This window comes from Cervus canadensis, chromosome 33, assembly GCF_019320065.1.
Source record: "Cervus canadensis isolate Bull #8, Minnesota chromosome 33, ASM1932006v1, whole genome shotgun sequence".
NCBI lineage: Eukaryota > Metazoa > Chordata > Mammalia > Artiodactyla > Cervidae > Cervus > Cervus canadensis.
Window position 1 is genome coordinate 16094546 of NC_057418.1, and position 20038 is coordinate 16114583.

At 42.7% G+C, this 20038-nt stretch overlaps 1 protein-coding gene across 1 annotated transcript; it reads right to left on the reverse strand.

Moving 5' to 3' along the window:
• Positions 1-254: 254 nt before the first annotated feature.
• On the reverse strand, positions 255-19199 carry FUCA2 (alpha-L-fucosidase 2). Its single transcript, XM_043457188.1, has 7 exons — positions 18763-19199; positions 11934-12121; positions 7584-7923; positions 5771-5981; positions 5376-5566; positions 2745-2853; positions 255-1025 (listed from the first exon to the last, which is right to left on the reverse strand). The coding sequence occupies exons 1-7, from the start codon at positions 18978-18980 to the stop codon at positions 885-887; spliced, it is 1398 nt and encodes a 465-aa protein (XP_043313123.1). The 5' UTR covers positions 18981-19199; the 3' UTR covers positions 255-884.
• Positions 19200-20038: the final 839 nt, after the last annotated feature.

A 20038-nucleotide genomic window follows, 5' to 3' on the forward strand; every position in this document is an offset into this window, starting at 1 on the left:
TTGTTGCTGTTGTTTAGTCACTAAGTTGTGTCTGACTCTTTGCAACCCCATGGACCATAGCCCGCCAGGCTCCTCTGTCCATGAAATTTTCCAGGCAAGAATACTGGAGGGGGTAGCCATTCCCTTCCCCAGGGGATCTTCTCAACCTGGGTATTGAACCAGCATCTCCCACACTGGCAGGTGGATTCTTCACCACTGAGCCCCCTGGGAGGCCCTTATTAGTCTGCTAGAGTTGTCACAAATACCACAGATAGGATGCTTAAACCACAGTCATTTATTTTCTCACAGTTCTGGAGGCTGAAAGCCCAAGGCTTCAGCAGGTTTGGTTTCTCTTGAGGCCTCCTTGGCTTGCAGTTGGCCACCTTCTCACGGTGTCCTTAAATGGTCTTTCCTCCATGTGCTTCCATCCATGTTCTTCCTCTTCTTATAAGGACTCCAGTCATATTGGATTAAGGTCCCACCCTGATGACTTCATTTAACCTTAGTTACTTCTTTAAAATCTCCAAATCCAATCCTTCTCCAGGGGATCTTCCTAACCCGGGGATCAAACTCATGTCCCATGCATTGCAGGTGGATTCTTTACCAGGGAAGCCCCATTGAGGCTTAGAGTTTCAAATTGTGAATTTGGCATTAGACATGATTCGGTCCTTACCACCACCAATTTCTCACTACAACAAAGATCCCCACCTCTGATTCACACATGGAAATAAATTCAGTGTGAAGAGAAATAGCAAAGTGCATTGGAAAGTTAAAACAGTTACGTGGGTAATTTAGGAAATTCTTGGCCAATTTTACATTTGCTTTGTCCATGTGCTGTAGTTACAGAAACCTGATATACATTCTAGTCTTAGCTGTAACTGCGTCAGGAAGCACTCTACTGCAGATCAGGTCACATTAGTTAGTGCTAGAGCCCAGCCCCACTGGCAGGGCATCTGATGGATGGTTAGCTGAGGCAGGTGTACCTTAATGCCATTTTGCTTCAAAGCTGTCCAGTGAAGGGGCTGTCCATGTCCCAGGAGTTTAACCTGAAATTTAAAACATACATATAAAAGTCTCCATATGTGTCTCTGACTTCCTCATTGTATTGGGAGGAAGCAGTTGATATTTCTTAAAGAGCAATGTAGACAGGAGAGTCACTGTTTTTACTTTAATTTAGTGGATCACAAGCTGCTTTAATTTATGATCCAAACGTATGTTTGGATCTCTTGCTCCTTTAATACTCTCGAAAGTGTGCAGGATTTGAGGAAGAATCGTATAGACTGAATAGTGTCAGAGTAGAGAAAATTACTCTTGAACCAATCTGCACAACTAAGGCCTGCCTGGCTCTGACACAGGATGTTCGGGGAAAGGCTCACCTTCCTTATCCAGCCACCCTTCCTCCCCAGATGGTCCAATAACCCCCACTAATCAACAGTATGTACATGCGATCAATTATTACTGTAACTGTTCTATATCTTTAGTCTTACACAAAATGAATTTCAATAAGTAGTTATCTATATATTTGTGGTTGTTCTGAACCAGAAAACTTTGCTTATGTAGAATAATACAAAAACAAAACCCATGGACTTTCAAATAACAGTATTAATGGCGGCCAAAGCTTCCCTGGTGGCTCAGCAGTAAAGAAGGTGCCTGCAATGCAGGAGAAGCTGGTTTGATCTCTGGGCTGGAAAGATCCCCTGGAGAAGGAAATGGCAACCCACTCCAGTATTTTGCCTGGAAAATCCCATGGACAGAGGAGCCTAGTGGGCTACAGTCTGTGGGGTTGCAAAAGAGACGGACATGACCAAGCGACTAAACAACAGCAAAGAGAATGTAGATAAAATAAAAAGATAATGTTATGCCCAGGCCTCTAAGCTGCAGTTAAACATAAGATTTGAAAAAAAATAAATAAACATCAGATTTGAACTCTTTATCTCCTTTTCTGCCAGATTAGCCACAAGTGTTAGAAATGAAACATGGAAAAATGGTTTAAGGAGAAGAATTTGGACAATTCATCTCCCAGAAAATTTTTATTTTCTTAAAAATAAGTTACAAAATATATTAAAATGAACTCATTGCCAGAGCTGATGGCCACAACTGTTAGATTAACCTTTTGTTATTGTTGTTTGGTCGCTCAGTCCTGTCTGACTCTTTGCAGCCTCATGGATTGTAGCCCACCAGGCTCCTCTGTCATGGAATGTCCTAGGCAAAAATACTGGAGTGTGTTGCCATTTCCTTCTCCAAAGGATATTCCCAACCCAGGAGTCAAACCCTCAGTTGAACCCGCATCTCTTGCATGGCAGGCAGATTCTTTACTGCTGAGCCAGCAGGGAAGGTTAACCTTTAACCTTCTCCAAATTTTTTAAGAACTTAAAATAGTAGGGCCATGACATCTTACATTTATTCAGATGTGTTCTGGGGTGAGATGTCAGGGGAGGAATCTGAACTCCAGTTTCATGAAAAGAGTCATTTTTGGATGCAAGCAGTGAACCTGAACAACACAGCATGACTATGGAGAAGATATTTTAATTGATAAGCATGGAGATGATGTAACTGTTTTATAGGCTTGGTTTCTGGGGAATGAAACAAAATTTTCAACAGTTTTTGCCAAACATTGCCATTGATAAAACTCGTTTGAAAATTACTGTCGTGAGATGTAAATGGAATACATATAAGGCTCACCTTGAAGTTAAAAGTTAATGTCTTCCTCAGGGTGTTCTAGTCAGCAATTTAAAGGAACAATAAAAGACAAAATTCCCTCTTACCTCTGTTGCCCCCAGAGTAGCTTTGGGCTGGCCAAGAAGGAGCTGTCCTGATATGGGCCATTTGAGAAATAAGGCATAGACCAACTTATCTTTAGGTTTGGATGTGTACCTGGTTAAAAAAAAAATGCATAGCAATATTTCTCATTATTTATGGGTCAGGTTCAGAATTATCTTCCAGAGATACCTCCATTTAGTAAATGTTTACCAATGTTTTCTTGAATAGAGGGAAGGGAAAATAGCCCCATGGTAGCAATAAAAAGCACCCAAAAGGATTCTGACCCCAATCCCAGTGTAGTGTGTGGTGTGGGGGAGAAGTTCCCACAGCACCAGGCAGTTCTCAGGCACCAGCTGGGCGTCCTACAGTTCAACCCCATTCTGACACCATCCACCCAGAGGCAGCATCAGATTCCAAAGGGTCAGGGTTTATTCCTACCAGACTGCCCCCTCCCCAAATTTAGTTATCAGTCATGTGTCCGGATCGTCATGTGGGCTTCTGACCCACAGGCTAGAGATTGGAGGTTCCTACAACCCCCCTCCTTCTACTTCCTGGATTACAGATCTATTATAAAAGGATGTATCTCAGGAACAGCCAGATGGAAAAGATGCATAGGACAAGGTGTGTGGGGAGGGGCCAGGGGCTTCCACACCCTCCCGAGGTGCCCCGCTGTCTCAGCACCACCACCAATCCAGAAGCTCTCTGAACCCCATTCTTTCGTTTTTTTATGGTGGCCTCATTAGTCACTATTGGTTAAATCACTGGCCATGAATGATTGTTTCAACCTCCACTCTCTCTAAAGAGCCGTTTGGAAGCTGAAGTGAACTGAAATACAAGAGGAGGGAGTTAGATAGTGGGATGATTCAGACTGAGATCATGAAAGGAGTACAAATGTTGGAAATGCAAGGTCTAAGGTACGACCAAAAGAAGGGGACAGGATCCTTAGAAAGAAGGAAGTACAAGAACTGCATGCCTGCTAAGTCGCTTCAGTCGTGTCCAACTCTGTGCAACCCTATGGACTGTAGCTTGCCAGGTCCCTCTGTCCATGGGATGCAGTGGGTTGCCATGCCTTCCCCCAGGGGATCTTCCCAACCCAGGGATCGAACCTGCATCTCTTAAGTCTCCTGCATGGCAGGTGGGTTCTTTACCACTAGCCTCACTCGGGAAGCCCAAGAACTGAGGGGCCAGCAAATTAGAAGAACTGTGAATATAGACAATCAGAACTATACGAAGAGTAGTTCTGGCAACCCATTCCAGTATTCTTGTCTGGAGGATCCCATGGACAGAGGAGCCTGGTGGGCTAAGTCCATGGGGTTGCAAAAAGTCAGACACAACTGAGCGACTAACATTAACTAAGTTCCGGGGACAGCAACAGTGAGCCAGGGCTTCAACTCTCAAAGGATTTCAAAGATGGCTCTGGGAGCCTAGACAGCCATCTAAAGATGCAGCAAGGAGGGGAAACACACACGAACCTGGGGGAGAGAGCTCCTCTGATGAGCCAGGGAGAGTGGTGACCTGGGCTCAGTGCAGTGGAGCCAGGCAACGGCCCAGGTATTGTTAAGGAGTTTGACTTTTATCTTTACTTATTGAAAGAAAACTTAATAGAATAATGCTTAATAATTGGCAAGTCCCAGACCAGACATACTCATAGTCAAATATAAACACAGAAGCAAATTCTAAAACCAAATTTAAAACTAGCCTCTGTAAAATGAAAGATTGGTTTTGAGTTCTCATTATGGCTTCTCCCAGATCCAGTATTCTAAAATTCTACAGTTAGCTGCTTCTGTGTAGGCTGCCTTACTTTATTTTCTTCAGTGAACTGACAATTTAAGTCATAAGTTCAAAGAAGATTGTTTAGTCTAATCTTTGGGTGTATGCATGATCTGGCTATACCCGCTTTGGTGGTAACACAAGGTGAACTTTTAGAGCGTCACTAATACTGTGCTGTGCTTAGTCATTCAGTCCCATCTGGCTCTTTGTGACCCCATGGACTGCAGCCCCCCGGCTCCTCTGTCCATGGGGATTCTCCACTGGAGTGGGTGGCCAAGCCCTCCTCCAGGGGATCTTCCCAACCCAGGGATCAAACTCAGGTCTCCCGCACTGCAGGGGAATTCTTTAGTCTGAGACACCAGGGAGGACTGCTCTTATTTGCGTATGTTAAGATCCTACATCAGAAACCACCGTATGTTTTTATAGGAGATACTAGTTAAAAGTTAGCCAGTTGAGATAACTAATTTTAAAGAGAGTCCAGGTTTAGATTTATTAGAATATATTTTTCCTGCCCTCTGGCACCTCCTGCTAACTTGATGAGATATAGCACCTGCCAAGTTAGAATTTACCTGACTAAACCAAAAGTCTCTTTTGGATTAACCACCCAGTACTTTTTTTTTTTTTTTTCTGAATGACCTACAATTTTTGTAAGAAATTTTATTTCTCCCTAAAATTTCTCCACTGTTAGGAGGAATCTAGAGATTATTTAAGCTCAACTTGATAAATAATAAGTGTTTAAAATATGCTGATTTTAAGTAAATAAAATATTTTGTATAGGTGGGCATTCATCCATTTTCCTCTTTATTATACTGTTCTCTTTATTTCTGAGAAATGTTAAATGCCTTCTTCTATCAAATAGTACTTACCATACATCTGGGGTCACAGTGTCATTCTGGGATCTCCAAGCATAGGTTTCATAGATGGCTTCTCCATTGACTTTTAGCCAGATTCCCATTTGCCTCAATCGCTCCTCAAAAATTGCAGAAATGGTGCCATCTCGTGTGGGCCCAATATTCATCAACAGGTTTCCTCCACATGAAACTGTTTGGACAAGTTGCTTAAAAATTAAGAATAAATATAGTTCTTAGAGGAAGAAAACAATTCCATCAATAATCACTATCTAAGAGAACACACATAGAAAAAAAAGGAGTCATGCCCTGTGTTTACAGGCCGATGAGCTATACAGTTCAGAAAACATAATTCTCACACGTGTACACGATTATGAATATTACCATAATGGTCACCAGACATTTTACTGTACCTTCACCAATTCTTCAATTGTGAGATAGTCAGAGATTCCAGCATTCCTCCTGTAGCCCCAGGAAAACTTGTCTATTGTCATGCAGTTTTCCCATTTATGTGGCAAAAGATGTCCTGGGTTATAACGATCACTACATGTATAGTAGCCACCGTGCTTACAAATGCTACCAGCTCCCCAACGGTCATTGGTGACCACTGTGTCCCGAACCGGGCTGAAATGAAAAGGAGGATTTTTTTTTTTAAACAAAAAGTTTAAAAAAATTTACACAAAAGCAATGTCACTGAAAAGAGGTCTGACTGAAATCCACGCTTAGAAAATAACCATAGTCGAATATAATACAAACCCCATGATTTTGAAGTAAACTAGACCTGAGGAGGTTGTAGTCCTGGCCTGTTACTTGCTAAGCTCCTTGTCCTAGAGCAAATTACCTAATTCCTCTGAATAATCAATTTCTTCATCTGTTATATATAGAACAGAACTTGGGCTTCCCTGGTGGTTCAGAGAGTAAGGAATCCTCCTGCCACCGCAGGAGACACAGGTTCGATCCCTGGGTCGGGAAGATCCCCTGGAAGAGGGCATGGCTACCCACTCCAGTATTCTTGCCTGGAGAATCCCATGGACAGAGGAGCCTGGCGGGCTACAGTCCAAGGGGTCACAAGGAGTCCGACACGACTAAGCGACTGACACAATCTATGTAAAACACCTATGTGTGCCCAGCACACACAGCACTGAAAAGAGTTTTACTATTATTTAAAAGTTCTCCCCTAGTCTCCTTCTCTTATAGTTGTGCCTAATATTGAAAGATCTCAGCAAAGTTGACGGTTATGGATGGAATTCACTGTGGCATAAAATATTCCCACATTATTCATCATAGCAGGTGGTACCTCCTGCACTGCTCCATTTAGAGGGGATCGTTTTGGTTCACAAACTGAAGTGGAGGACTCCCAGGATTTCCTTGTGGAAAGGAGTACCTAGAGAAACTGCGGTTATGTACCAAGAGCTCCCCAGAGTATTTGTCTGTGCATCCTCTGTGGGCCCAGAAAACACAAGCAGGACTCTCCCTAACTTCACAGCACAACACCAAGTACTGTCGAGATACAGATAGCAATTTGGTCCATATAGTGTGAGCCTTATAGAGGGGCTTAGTCAGAACTCCCTGTTCTAATGGGGCAGCCTGGAACGTGCTAGAAAACAAAAGGAAAGAACAGGAAGAGGTGAAATGCTGACGATGAAGGAAAAGAGGAGACAGACAAGGGTGATGTCCACTCAGCAAAGATTATCAAAGGTAAGAGGATGTGAAGAAGCAATTAGAGGAACTGAAAAGTGCATCATGAGAAACAGTGATGGATAAACAGCAATGCCCCAGAGAGGTGAGGAAAATGGGGACCTACAACATTAGGTTTCAGAGTTCTTAATGCTGTAATTTTTGTTTAGTCTCAATTCAAAATCAGACTGTTGAGCTATATTTGACTCCTGATCTGTAACTCTTAGGGCTTCCCAGGTGGCTCAATTGTAAAGAATCCACTTCCCAATGCAGGCGACACGGATTCGATTCCTGGATCCGGAAGATGCCCTGGAGAAAGAAATGGCAACCCACTCCAGTATTCTTGCTAACTAATTCTTGTTAAGAATTTTCCAGTGTTCTTGTAACTCTTGATATTTTGAGTAAATACTGATAGATCTAATATGCATTATTTATAATGATTTTCTCCCCATGTCACAAACAAGCCTGAAGGGGAACATTTCAAGAAGCAAGAACTAATGTTATACAGGTACTAGGAATGTCACGACAGCAGTCTAGTAGCACACACACCTCTCATTGTACAACCAGGCTAGGAAGTCTAAGCTTTTCCAGTAGGTATCTGGGGCCCCTCCATCGCCATCTGCCCACAGCACCTCTGGCTGATACTTGTTCACTAACTCGTAGAGCTCGGGCAGCATCTTAGACACTGGATATTGTCGTTTCTGGAACGAGCTGGATTCATCCTCAAGGAAGAGCGGATGAAACCACTCAAAAAGGGAGTAGTAAAGCCCGAAGCGCAGGTCAGTCCTGTTCCTAACAGCGACCGCAAGTTCCTTGATGATGTCCCTCTTCGGCCCCTCGTCTACTGCGTTCCAGTTCCATGAGTACTCTGAGCCCCACAAGGTGAAGCCTGAAACATTATATCAAAAGCCTCTGTAAGCATATCAACTCTGTTCTAGTCAATGTGCACCTATACCAACACCAAGTTATAAAGGCAGTACGCGTGACATATAAATCACTGTTTCTACAAACTTCTGTTTTATGACCATTTTTTTCCTTAGTATATATTTTGCTTTCATGCAAGAAACAAACGAGAATTTTTAAAATATTTTTATTTATTTATTTGGCTGCACAGGGCCTTAGTCGTGGCATGCAGGAATCCTTAGTTGCGGCATGCAAACTCTTATTATGGCATGTGGGCTCTAGTTCCCTGACCAGGGATCAAACCTGGTCCCCCTGCATTGGGAGCACTGAGTGTTAGCCACCAGAGAGGTCCCTAACAAATGAGAATTTAAACAAAGTAGAAGCAAGATTTTTTAAAGTACTTCTCGGGGTACCCCACTGTTGTTGTTGTTCAAGTGGCTAAGTCATGTCCAACTCTTTGTGACCCCCATGGACTACCGGACAAGAAGCTCCATTATCTCCCGAAGTTTGCTCAAATTCGTGTCCATTAAATCAGTGATGTTATCTAGCCATCTCATCCTCTGTCATCCCCTTCTCCTTTTGCTTTCAATCTTTTCCAGCATCGCAGTCTTTTCCAATGAGTCAGCTCTTCACATCAGGTGGTCAGAATACTGCAGCTTCAGCATCAGTCCTTCCAATGAATATTCAGGACTGATTTCCTTTAGGATGGACTATTTGATCTCTGTGTAGTTCTAGGGACTCTCAAGAGTCTTCTCCAGCAGAACAATTTGAAAGCATCAATTCTTCGGTGCTCAGTCTTCTTTATGGTCCAAGTCTCACATCCATACACAACTACTGGAAAAACCACAGCTTTTGGAGTGGGGCGCCAGTGATTCTGGAGCCCAAGAAAATAAGGTCCGTATAGTCTGATCTATCTCCGGTATTCTCCCTCTCAGATGATAAGCTCCTTGAGGGACAGTGTCATGTCTGCAGTGTTCCCTGCTATATCCTCAGTCAATGGCTAGCACAAGGTCTAGTACAAAATCACAATCAACATTAGCAGATCATGGCTGAGATGGGAACATCTTCCACATCTACCATTCTAAACAATGACTGTGACTACTTACAGGGAAGAACCACAGATGCACTCCTGCATGATTCCTGTCTTCTAAATCAAAGATTATATTCCCTGGTTTTAGAATTATTTTATTATAGTATGATTCATAGAACACTGATGGTTCATGTTCAGTACTAAATCTCCTTTACCCTCATTATTCATTTAACCCAGGTGGGGGTAAGAGACTCTTCCCCAGTAGTTCTATACTTGAAATGTACCCATCTGTAATCTCATCCTACTCTAAAATCATAAGCTTGGATATTGTGCTTTAAATTACCTAAAAGTGAATTATCTACCAACTAAATGGATAAGAAGAATGCCATTACATAAGCACTTTGAAATAATTCATATTTTAAAAGGAATTTGTGTTTAGATTGCTGGCTTTTCTACATAAAAACCATAGAAGCACTATGTAAACTAAACTACTTAAGGAATAATATAAAAGCCTCAAAATCTTTATAGTCAGGACCTAGGAACATAAATACATTGTTACTGTCCTACTAAAATCTAAAGCAATGTTTGTGAACCGACATACCTAAGGTGTTTGGTTAATACTTTACTATTATAAATTAGGACAAGTCTAATTATGGACACACTCTTTGGATTCATTTTGAAGAAACTTTTAAAAGAGCTCACACTGGTTCTAAAGATGTTTGAGGTAAGCTTCAAAGCACGGTCAGTGATATTTAAAGTCTTATTCCATATGTCTCAACTTGGCAGGCCCTAATGTCTGGCAGTGCTAAAACCACTTTGGGTCTTCGGTTCAGTAGCACCACCAGAAGCTCACACAGTGGTCTTCCAGCCTAACTGGACTCAGCAGGGTCTCTCCCATAGACATGAAAACTTGCAACAATATGGTCCTAGAAAGTATATAAATGTGGGCTACATCATTTGTCCTCACAGCGTGATTAAGCGTTGTTTTGCTGTGTTTTTAAATAAGCTAAGTAACACTCTGTGCCATATAGCCTGGAGAAGTTCTAGGCATCAGGAAATCAACATGTCCTAAGTATCCATCTCAGCCTGAGAAACATCTGCAGGAAAAAAATCATTAAGCCACTGGACTGTGACCAAAAGGAAAAATATCCTAAGATGATTCCTTATTTTGGGTTTTCATTCTTCCCTTGTAATCCCCCACCCACCGCTGCAGAAAAGAATGAGACAAAATTTTTTATTCCAATGCAAATAAATCATCTAATTATTTATTTATCTTTGATTGCACTGGGTCTTTGTTGCTATGTACGGGCCTTTCTCTAGTTGCGGCTGGTGGGGGCTGCTCTCTAATCGTGGTGCACAGGCTTCTCACTGAGGTGACTTCTCTTGTTTTGGAGCTTGGGCTCTAAGGCACATGGGCTTCAGGAGTTCCATCTTGAGGGCTCTAAACTCTGGCTTAGTTGCCCCGAGGCATGTGGGACCTTCCCGGACCAAGGATTGAACCTTCATCCCCTGCACTGGCAGACAGATTCTTAACCACTGGACCATCACAGAGGTCCAGACTATCTAATTATTAACATGCTGTTGGAATAATAATAATGTGCTGATGTTTCCTTGATCTTGTAGGTATGGGAATGGTAATGGGTAGATTCTATTCTATTAATGTAAGATCACTTTAATGGTTCATTTTTTTTGACACATATGTGTCAACTTGCCTGGGCCACAGGGTGCCCAGATATTTGCTTAAACATCATTCAGGATATGTTCCTGAAGGTGTTTGTAGAGGAAATTAACATGTGAATAGGTAGACTGAGGAAAGCAGACTGCCCACCCAAAGAGTTGGGCCTCATCCAATCCATTGAAGGCCTAAATAGAATAAAAGGCTGATTAAGAAAGAATTCTTCAGACTTTCCTGGTGATCACTGGTTAAGACTCCTCACTTCCACTGCAGGGGGCAGGGGTTCAATCCCTGGTCAGGGAACTAAGATCCTGTATGCCGTGCATTGAAGCCAAAAAGAAAAACAAAAGCAGGAAATTTTAAGGAGTGGTGTTTTTTGTTTTTTAATTTAAAAAAAAAAAAAGGAAAAATGTTTTCTCTGTATGTCTTTGAGCTGAGACATTAGTCTTCTCCTGCCTTTTAACTCAGATTTGGACAGGTACTTATATTATCCGCTCTCCTGTTCCTGATGCCTTTGGGCTCAGACTGGAACTATATAACTGGCTGTCTTGGGTCTGGACTTCTCAGCCTCCATAGTTGCATGAGCCAGTTTCATATGAGCCATTTACATATGATAAATCTATACGTATTACACTTCCTGTTAGCTCTATTTCTCTGGAGAACGCTAATTCAACCACCCTGTTTTTTGTTAGACATTCTTCCACCGTCTCTAATATTTCTGGGCACCATTACAGCCTTGCAATCCTGTTCCTTTCAGGTGGCCCGCGTCATTTTCATCAGTAGCAAACTTTCCTCAACTGGGTCATACAACAGTTGGCTAAAAGCACCACCCTGTATGCTGGTCATAATGTAAGACAATAGCAAATAATCCCCAGGGTACCTTCCCAGAATGCATTACAGAGGTGAGAAGAAAACGGAAAGAATACAGTTCAGTTGTAAACTTTGACCTGCAAACCACATCCCCCTTCAAAGGGCTTTACTCAAATCTTGCGTTACTTGGAAATTGTTAACTATGCATATAACAAAATGCAGTCAGTTTCCATTTTTTTCTAAACGTTGAGGGTATGATCTTTCTGCATCCTTATGCTCCTTTCTTTTTCTTAATGCTTCTTAATTGGGTGAAATATGTGATCTCTTAAATTACAAGCAAATGTCAGTAGCCACTTCGGATTGCTCCTAAGAGAAAAAACTCTGTTTTCATGTGGATGACCTTGCTTTAGTTTCTTCTTCCAAAAGAACTACTTCACATTTATAACCACTGTCAGTGTTTGCAGATGTTATTCTTACTTACCTTCATGATGTTTGGAAGTTAAGACAACGTATTTGGCACCAGAAGCCTGTAAAATATCTGCCCACTGGTTCGCATCAAAAAATTTTGCTGTAAATAGTGGTCCAAAATCTTCATATGTGAAATCAGGAGGGTAATTATTTTTCATAAAGTCCACATAAGCTGGTATCTTTTCCTTTTGCCAGTACCACCTAAGGGGATGAAGGAAACAGCATTAAAGTGGCATACACATAAACACTTGAAATATAGGTATCCCTCGGTATTCATAGAGAATGAGTCCCACGTTTCTCAGCAGATACCAAAATCTGTGAGTACTCAAGTCCCTTACATAAAATGGCATACTACAGTCTGCCCTCCATATCGACAATTTTGGCATCTGCAGATTCAAGCAAACATAGATGAAAATTTCTGTCTGAGGTTGGTTAAATCCAGAGATGCAAATCCCTTGAATATAGAGGGCCAGTTATGTATTTATTGATAAAAATACACATAAAAGTAGACCAAACTTGTGCTATTCAAGGGTCAACTATAACTCCCTTTACTAAAATTCTCCCTTATTCAGATGTCACTAAGATTCCCTTCCTAACTTCCCCATTTAGTCTGACTTCACTTAAGGAAAGCTTACATGAACTTCCATGGTCTTCCATCTATCCCTCTGTGACTCTACTCAGCTTATCAACCAGAACATTCTAGACAAACCAGTCACCCATTTGCTGTTAATTCTTCACTTTTAGATTGCAACATGGAGTATACATAATTAGTCCTTTGTAACATAAATGATGAAGTCTTCAAAAGAAAACAAAGTGCATAAACTATAACACAAATGTATTATATTCACTAGCAGGGAACAAGTGGGGGAGGAAATGGCAGTAAAATTAAGAAAATGCTGTTGTTCTAATATACTGACTCACTCTTCAAGGATTATTGGTTATATGCATTTATTCTGAGCAGTGGGCCCTCAACTGTCTAAGCAGCGCTTCAGAAGGAAAACAACATTGAAAACATAACTTAAAAAAAGAAAACTACTTATTTATTTATTTGGCTGCCCTGGGTGTTAGTCACAGCATGCAGGATCTTTAGTTGTGGCATGCAAACTCTTAGTTGCAGCATATGGGATCTAGTTCCCTGACCAGCGATGGAACCCAGGCCCCCTGCACCAGGAGTGCGGAGTCTTCACCATTGGACCACCAGGGAAATCCTCAAAGCATAATTTTTAGATAAACATTTTATATAAACATGGCAGTAAGCCCATGGTCAAGAAACAGATGCAAGTGCCCCCTCGGACCCATCTATTCTTCCTTTCACTACTCTTTTCATAAGAGTGCTTTTACTGGATGAACAAACTCATAATCAGCACTAGATCCTCAAAGATGACCAGGAGGTTCTTTCTGCTGGGAAGGCTTTGCTGAAGGACATACTGTGTCACAGGCACAATTCTTTACCTGCCCAAGAGTCAGATACATACTTTCCCAGCCTCTATCACAGCTACCACATGGACACCTGACCCGTGCTAGTCAATGGAACTGGAGGGGAAGCCAACTTGGGAGATTCTGGGAATGGTCTCCTCTCTAGTAGAAAGAGATACAATCTGCCTTTGGACGAGGCTGTGTGATGTGATGCCTGGCCACCATCATGTGACAGTGATAGGACAAGTCAACAGGCTGAGGATGACAAAGAGCCCAGGACTTTGATTTCATCACTGAGCCAAGTACTTCTAAATTTCTTATTATGTATAGTAATACGCTCCTATTATTATACCTTTTATTTGAGTTTTCTATACCTTGAAGTGAAAGTATCCTAATGGATCCATGAGGCATTTTTATCTTTTAAATGGAACTGGAAAAGAGAAACTGGAAGAGTCAGAAAGTTAAAAGATAAGAGATTTCTATTTTTTTCCTGGCACATCTAATTTGAACCTGCATTCTCTGTTACAGTCTAGAGTCACTTCTCAAATTTCATAGTAACAGAGATGAGAAGACGCACTTACAGTAAACAGCCCACCATTTATATTTGTTTTTGAGCTGCCATTAAGGATAGTCAAATATACTCATCTCTGCTGTTGCCTGCCCCAGGTCAAATCAAGTGAGATCAGAGATTTAGAGGAGGTAAAAAGGGAAACTATAGATAATTAAGAATCTTCTACAGGGTTATTGCACTTCCAGACTATCAAAAATATACTCTGTTTTGTATGAGAATTATCTTTATTGTTCCAGGCCAAAACAAACAACTTTGTGTTCATTTGTAGAAAATAAGAAGTTAACCATTACAAAGAATAAGATGACTCAAAACTAGTTGTTTTGTGCAGAGCACTAGTTTCAACTAACAAACATGAAATCCTCTCCTAGCATCAAATGTATATTTACCTAATCTTCCCAGTTGAACAAAGGTGCTAGTGGTGAACACAACCTGCTTGCCAATGCAGGAGGCATAAGAGACGCGGGTTCAATCCCTGGGTTGGGAAGATCCCCTAGAGGAGGGCATGGCAACCCACTCCAGTATTCTTGCCTGGAGAATCCCATGAAAACAGAGGAGCCTGGTGGGTTACAGTCCATGGGGTCACAAAGAGTCGGACATGACTGAGCAACTGAACACACACAATATAAAAAGAAGAAATCTGCTAATTTATGTACCTTGCTGTCAGGGAATGTTTAACAGTAGGACTGCTGTGTGCTGCTTCCTGGCGCTCATGAGCCCCCTGCTATTATCAGCTCCTGCTAACAGGAAGGAGCAGAGCAGCACGCTGCTCCCAGGACTGAGGTCATGAGATGGAATGCAAGCATAGGATTTCCTTCATTAGCTTTTCCATATGGTAAAAGTGATTATTTACGACCCTCTTTCTTTGATATGGATTGTCTTCTGGTTTTATGACCTCCATTAATCCTTGTTTCCTTGGTAACTTGTAAAGTCTGGTCTTTTGATCTTTACCTGAAGAAGCTACCTTGTAAAACAGTATATATACTCACACAGACTTCAATAAAGCACTCTTTTCCCACTAGAGACTTGGGTCCCCGTGTCCTTCTCTCTCTCTCTCTCTCTCTCTCTCTCTCTCTTTCTGGCTGATTCTCTGGAGTGTGGAAGCCTGCCACGCTCACTTTCCTGCCCAGGCTTTCAAGACCTCTTCGAGAGGACACCCTGTGCCTATGTGAGCCCTGTCCTAGGGCTTTATTGGTTCTCTGCGTAACCCAGGGAATATTAGCCTCTTTCCTTCTTTCACTTTCTTATTGTCGACTCCAGACCACCAGGTTCCGGTCCATTAAAGGACCGCAACACCTTGCTAATTGAAACATTTCAAAAGTAAATTCAAAATGCCTCACAGCACAAAACTTGCAAAGAAAGATGTACAATATCCTGAAGCAAATATATTTGGTAATACAGGTTATGGAAAGAAAGAGTCCCATATTTTACAAGCTGATTTCAAGAGTATATGAATAGTACTTCATAGCTTATGCAGTTCTTTTACACCAATTGGCCTAACTGAATAAGAAAAGTTACTGGTTGCAGAAAGTCAATGTCTTTAAAGAAAGTGGTACAATGTTTACAGTCTAATACAATATATAATTTATACTCTTCAATGTATCAGCCAACTAAAAATTGTCACTTGCCATCTGGTTCTATAAGAATGAAGTCGTTAGCCACTGTAGTTGCTGACTTTCAACACACCCTGAAAGGAAAGGGTGGAGATTAGGAAAAACTGCCAGAACAGCCTTTCAGATAGTCAGATATTTTCAGGAGAAGATTTTATGAGCCCAATTTCTTGCATGTTTCTCATAGCTAGAAAAGTACTAAAATCATTAAGGGAGACGTCCGTTCCTGGTAACAAGCAGTAACCTTCTGTCAAAATGTGTCCTGATTGCATATATCCCCTTTCACCAAAAAAACGACATATATACTGACCTCCGGCGTCCCTGGTAGCTCAGCAGTAAGGAATCTTCCTGCAATGCAGGAGATGTGGGTTTGATCCCTGCGTCGGGAAGATCCCCTAGAGAAGGAAATGGCAACCCATTGTAGTATTCTTGCCTGGGAAATCCCATGGACAGAGGATTTGGGGTCACAAATGTAGGCTACAGTCCAAGGGGTTGCAAAGAGTAGGACACAACTTAGCAACTCAACAACATACTGACCTCCACCCTTACCTCTTCAGAGCAGTTCCACAGAGCTTTCTAACAGGCAGTCTCCTGGGTTACAGTCCTCATTTTGCTCCAAATAAAACTTAATTCACAACTCTCACACTGGGTGTTTTTTATAGTTGTCATATGGAATATATATTGTATGAGTTAAATTAGTTGTACATTATGTATATAGTATAATGTAGGTTTAAGTATTCATTGTTTATTTTCTTATCTTACTTAGGAATATATTATTTATGTGTATGTGTATTATGCATACATATATATGTAGTAACATTTCTATCTTGAAGAACTTAACATACCTGAAGTATTTAATCAAGAAAGATGGGAGACACTTAAAGCTGTAAAGGTATGGCTCTCAAGGTAAAATCTAAAGAGCAATTTTTTGTGCACCACTTTTCACAGGTTGTTGCTGTTGTTCAGTTGCTAAATCATGTCCAAATCTTTCTGAGACCCCATGGACTGTAGCCCGCCAAGCTCCTCTGTCCATGGGATTTTCCAGGCAAGAATACTGGAGTGGGTTGCCATTTCCTTCTCCAGGGGGTCTTTCTGACCCAGGGATCAAGCCAGTGTCTCCTGCATTGGCAGGGGGATTCTTTACCACTGAGCCACCAGGCAAGCCCACTTTTCACATTTTGCTCAGTCGCTAAGTTGTGTCCAGCTCTTTCCAACCCCATGGACTGCGGCATGCCAGGCTCCTCTGACCTCCACTATCTCGAGTTTGTTCAAATCCATGTCCATTGAGTCAGTGATGGTATCTAACAATCTCATCCTTTGCTGCCCCCTTCTCCTTTTGCCTTCACTCTTTCCCAGCATCAGGGTCTTTTCCAATGAGTCAGCTCTTCACATCAGGTGGCCAAAGTATTGGAGCTTCAGCCACAGTCCTTCCAATGAATATTTGCAACTGATTTCCTTTAGGATTGACTGGTTTGATCTCTTGCATCCAAGGGACTCTCAAGAATCTTCTCCAACACCACAATTCAAAAGCATCAATTCTTCAGCACTCAGCCTTCTTTATGGTCCAACTCTCACATCCATACATGACTACTGGGAAAACCATAGTTTTGACTAGACGGACCTTTGTTGATGAACTGATATCTCTTGCTTTTTAATATGCTGTCTAGGTTTATCATAGCTTTCCTTCCAAGGAGCAAGCATCTTTTAATTTCAAGGCAGCAGTCACTGTCCACAGTGATTTTGGAGCCCAAGAAAATAAAATCTGTCACTGTTTCCATTTCCTCCCATCTCTTTGCCATAAAGGGACCAGATGCTATGATCTCAGTTTTTTTAATGTTGAATTTCAACACCTTTTTCACTCTCCTCTTTCACCCTCATCAAGAGGCACTTTAGTTCCTCTTCACTTTCGGCCATTAGAGTGGTATCATCTGCGTATCTGAGGTTGATATTTCTCCCAGAAATCTTAATTCCAGCTTGTGATTCATCCAGTCCAGCATTTCTCATGATGTACTCTGCATATAAGTTAAAAAGCAGGGTGACAACATACAACCTTGTCATATTCCTTTCCCAATTTTAAACCAGTCCATTGTTCCATGTCTGGTTCTAACTGTTCCTTCTTGACCTGCATACAGATTTCTCAGGAAGCAGGTAAGGTGGTCTGGTATTCCCATCTCTTTAAAAATTTTCCACAGTTTGCTGTGATGCACCCAATCAAAGGCTTTAGCGTAGTCAATGCAGCAGAAGTAGATGTTTTTCTGGAATTTCCTTGCTTTCTCTGAAATCCAATGGATGTTGGCAATTTGATCTCTGGTTCCTCTGCCTTTTCTAAATCCAACCCATACATTTGCAAGTTCTCGGTTCATATACTGCTGAAATCTAGCTAGAAGGATTTTGAGCATAATCTTGCTAGCATGTGAAATGAGCACAATTGTGCGGTAGTTTGAACATTCTTTGGCATTGCCCTTCTTTGGGATTGGAATGAAAACTGACACTTTCCAGTTCTGTGGCCACTGCTGAGTTTTTCAAATTTGCTGATTTACTGAGTGCAGCACTTTAACAGCACCATCTTTTAGGACTAGCTCAGCTGGAATTCCGCCACCTCCACTAGCTTTGTTCATAACTTTTCACATAGCGATCTGTTAATAATTGGAGTTTCTTAGGGTTAATATTCTAGAATCTTTTTTTAAAATTTTTCCTTGGGCTACATGTGGTAACATTTTAAGGTTAAAGAGCCAGTGAATGCCCAAATGAACAGAAGTCTCACATACCCATGAATTTATGTTTAAACCCTGCTTCGTGGCAGAACAACTTGACAATTGACAAGCAGCAGCAGAACAGCCATGGAGCAAGTCTGAAGTTCAAAGGACAAGGACAGTTTAGGCCCAGAGCTTCCTCCTAGACCCCCACACAAGCCCATTACTTTTCTGCTATTTTATTCCGTCGGTGGCTACAGAGTGATAAGAACAACTGATACGTACAACTACCAAGAAGCTGAGAAGCCAGAGCCACATCAAGTGTCTGACTCTTGCAGTCCTACGGAAGAAAAATTCAGCGTTCACCCAGCACCAACCACCTACCCAGTAAAACCATGAACGTAACACCCGGAAATGCAAAGCGCGGCTCAAACTGCAGGAGGTGAAACTGACTAAGAGACGAAACAAACCGGCAAAGGCTGGAGGTCTGGGTCCCGGCTGCAGGCCAGGGGGTGCAAGGGTGGGATCAGAGGAGACTTGGGGAGGCGTGCTCACCAGAACCATTCGCTCCCGAAACTGGGCACGGAGAACACGCCCCAGTGGATAAAGACGCCGAACTTGGCCTTGTCGAACCAGGCGGGCAGCTGGCGGGCGTCCAGGGACTCCCAGGTCGGGTCGAAGGGCGCGGGGCCGCCCGCGGAACCCGGCGGCGGCCCCAGAAGCAGCAAGACCAGCAGCGCGAGCGCCGGCCCGGGCAGCTTCGGGGGTCGCATGGCCTCGCAGTCCCCGGTCCTGAGCGTTCTCCCGCGGCCTCCGAGCGCTCGTCCTTCCGCGTCCCCGGCTAAATAAGAGCCGCCACGGTCACCTGACCAAGCTGCCTTCGGAAAAAAGCACCCTCCCCGCTGGGATGGGAGTGGCCGCGGTTCGGGCCCAGGAGCAGAATTGCCCCAGGAGGCCTGCAGCGCTCTCTTGCATAACTAAGGAGGCCAGGATTACCCCAGAGCCTGCCCTGAGCCTGCTCCTCTCGGCCTCCTAGATTATCCTCTAGAGGGAGAAGAAACGGGGACCCGTGGGAGCGCCTCTCCCATTAAGCAGCAGGACGCTTCCAGAAACCGCCCACAGACAGCACCAGACTGAGCAGCCTGGGTGGAATCGTGGACCTGGAGCCCAATGCGGACACCGCCGGCGGACCATCCAGCGGGTGGCACCGAAAAACCCAGATCTTTCTCAGCCTCTGCTTTGTACACCCAGCTCCCACCCGCCAAGGTCCAGAGTGTGTTTGGAACTGTGGTTGTCAACCTTGGAGTCTGTATCAGGTGAAATTCCACAAGTTCTCAATTCAGGTTGGAGCTCCAGAATTTGCATTTCTAACCAAGTTCTATGTGATGCTGGTTTTGCTGGTCTGAACACCAAACTTGGAGAACCACTGCAATTGAAAACACTGACCTAAGACAGGTGAAACCAGTGAAATGAATGCTTAAGAAATCTGAAGTCAGAAACTTGGAATGATTAACCAAGGTTGAAACCGCAATTCAGATGGGCTTCAATCCCAGCCAAAGCTCTGTCAACTAAAAAAGATACACAAGTCGAGAGTTGCGAGTTAAGTTTTGTTATTGTTCAGTGTTCAGTTCAGTTCAGTTGCTCAGCTGTGGCCCACTCTTCCTGACCCCATGGACCACAGCACACCAGGCCTCCCTGTCCATCACCAGCTCCCAGAGTTTACTCAAACTCATCTTCATTGAATCGGTGATGCCATCCAACCATCTCATCCTCTGTCATCCCCTTCTCCTCCTGCCTTCAATCTTTCCCAGCATCAGGGTCTTTTCAAATG

Excerpts from the sequence above, each read along its gene's own strand:
- FUCA2 (XM_043457188.1), bottom strand. The coding sequence starts at position 18,980 with ATGCGACCCCCGAAGCTGCCCGGGCCGGCGCTCGCGCTGCTGGTCTTG. Across the intron at positions 12,122-18,762 it reads TTCGGGAGCGAATGGTTCTG|GTGGTACTGGCAAAAGGAAA; the intron begins GTGAGCACGCCT and ends TCATCCCCTTAG. Across the intron at positions 5,982-7,583 it reads GCCTGGTTGTACAATGAGAG|CCCGGTTCGGGACACAGTGG; the intron begins GTGTGTGTGCTA and ends TTTTCATTTCAG.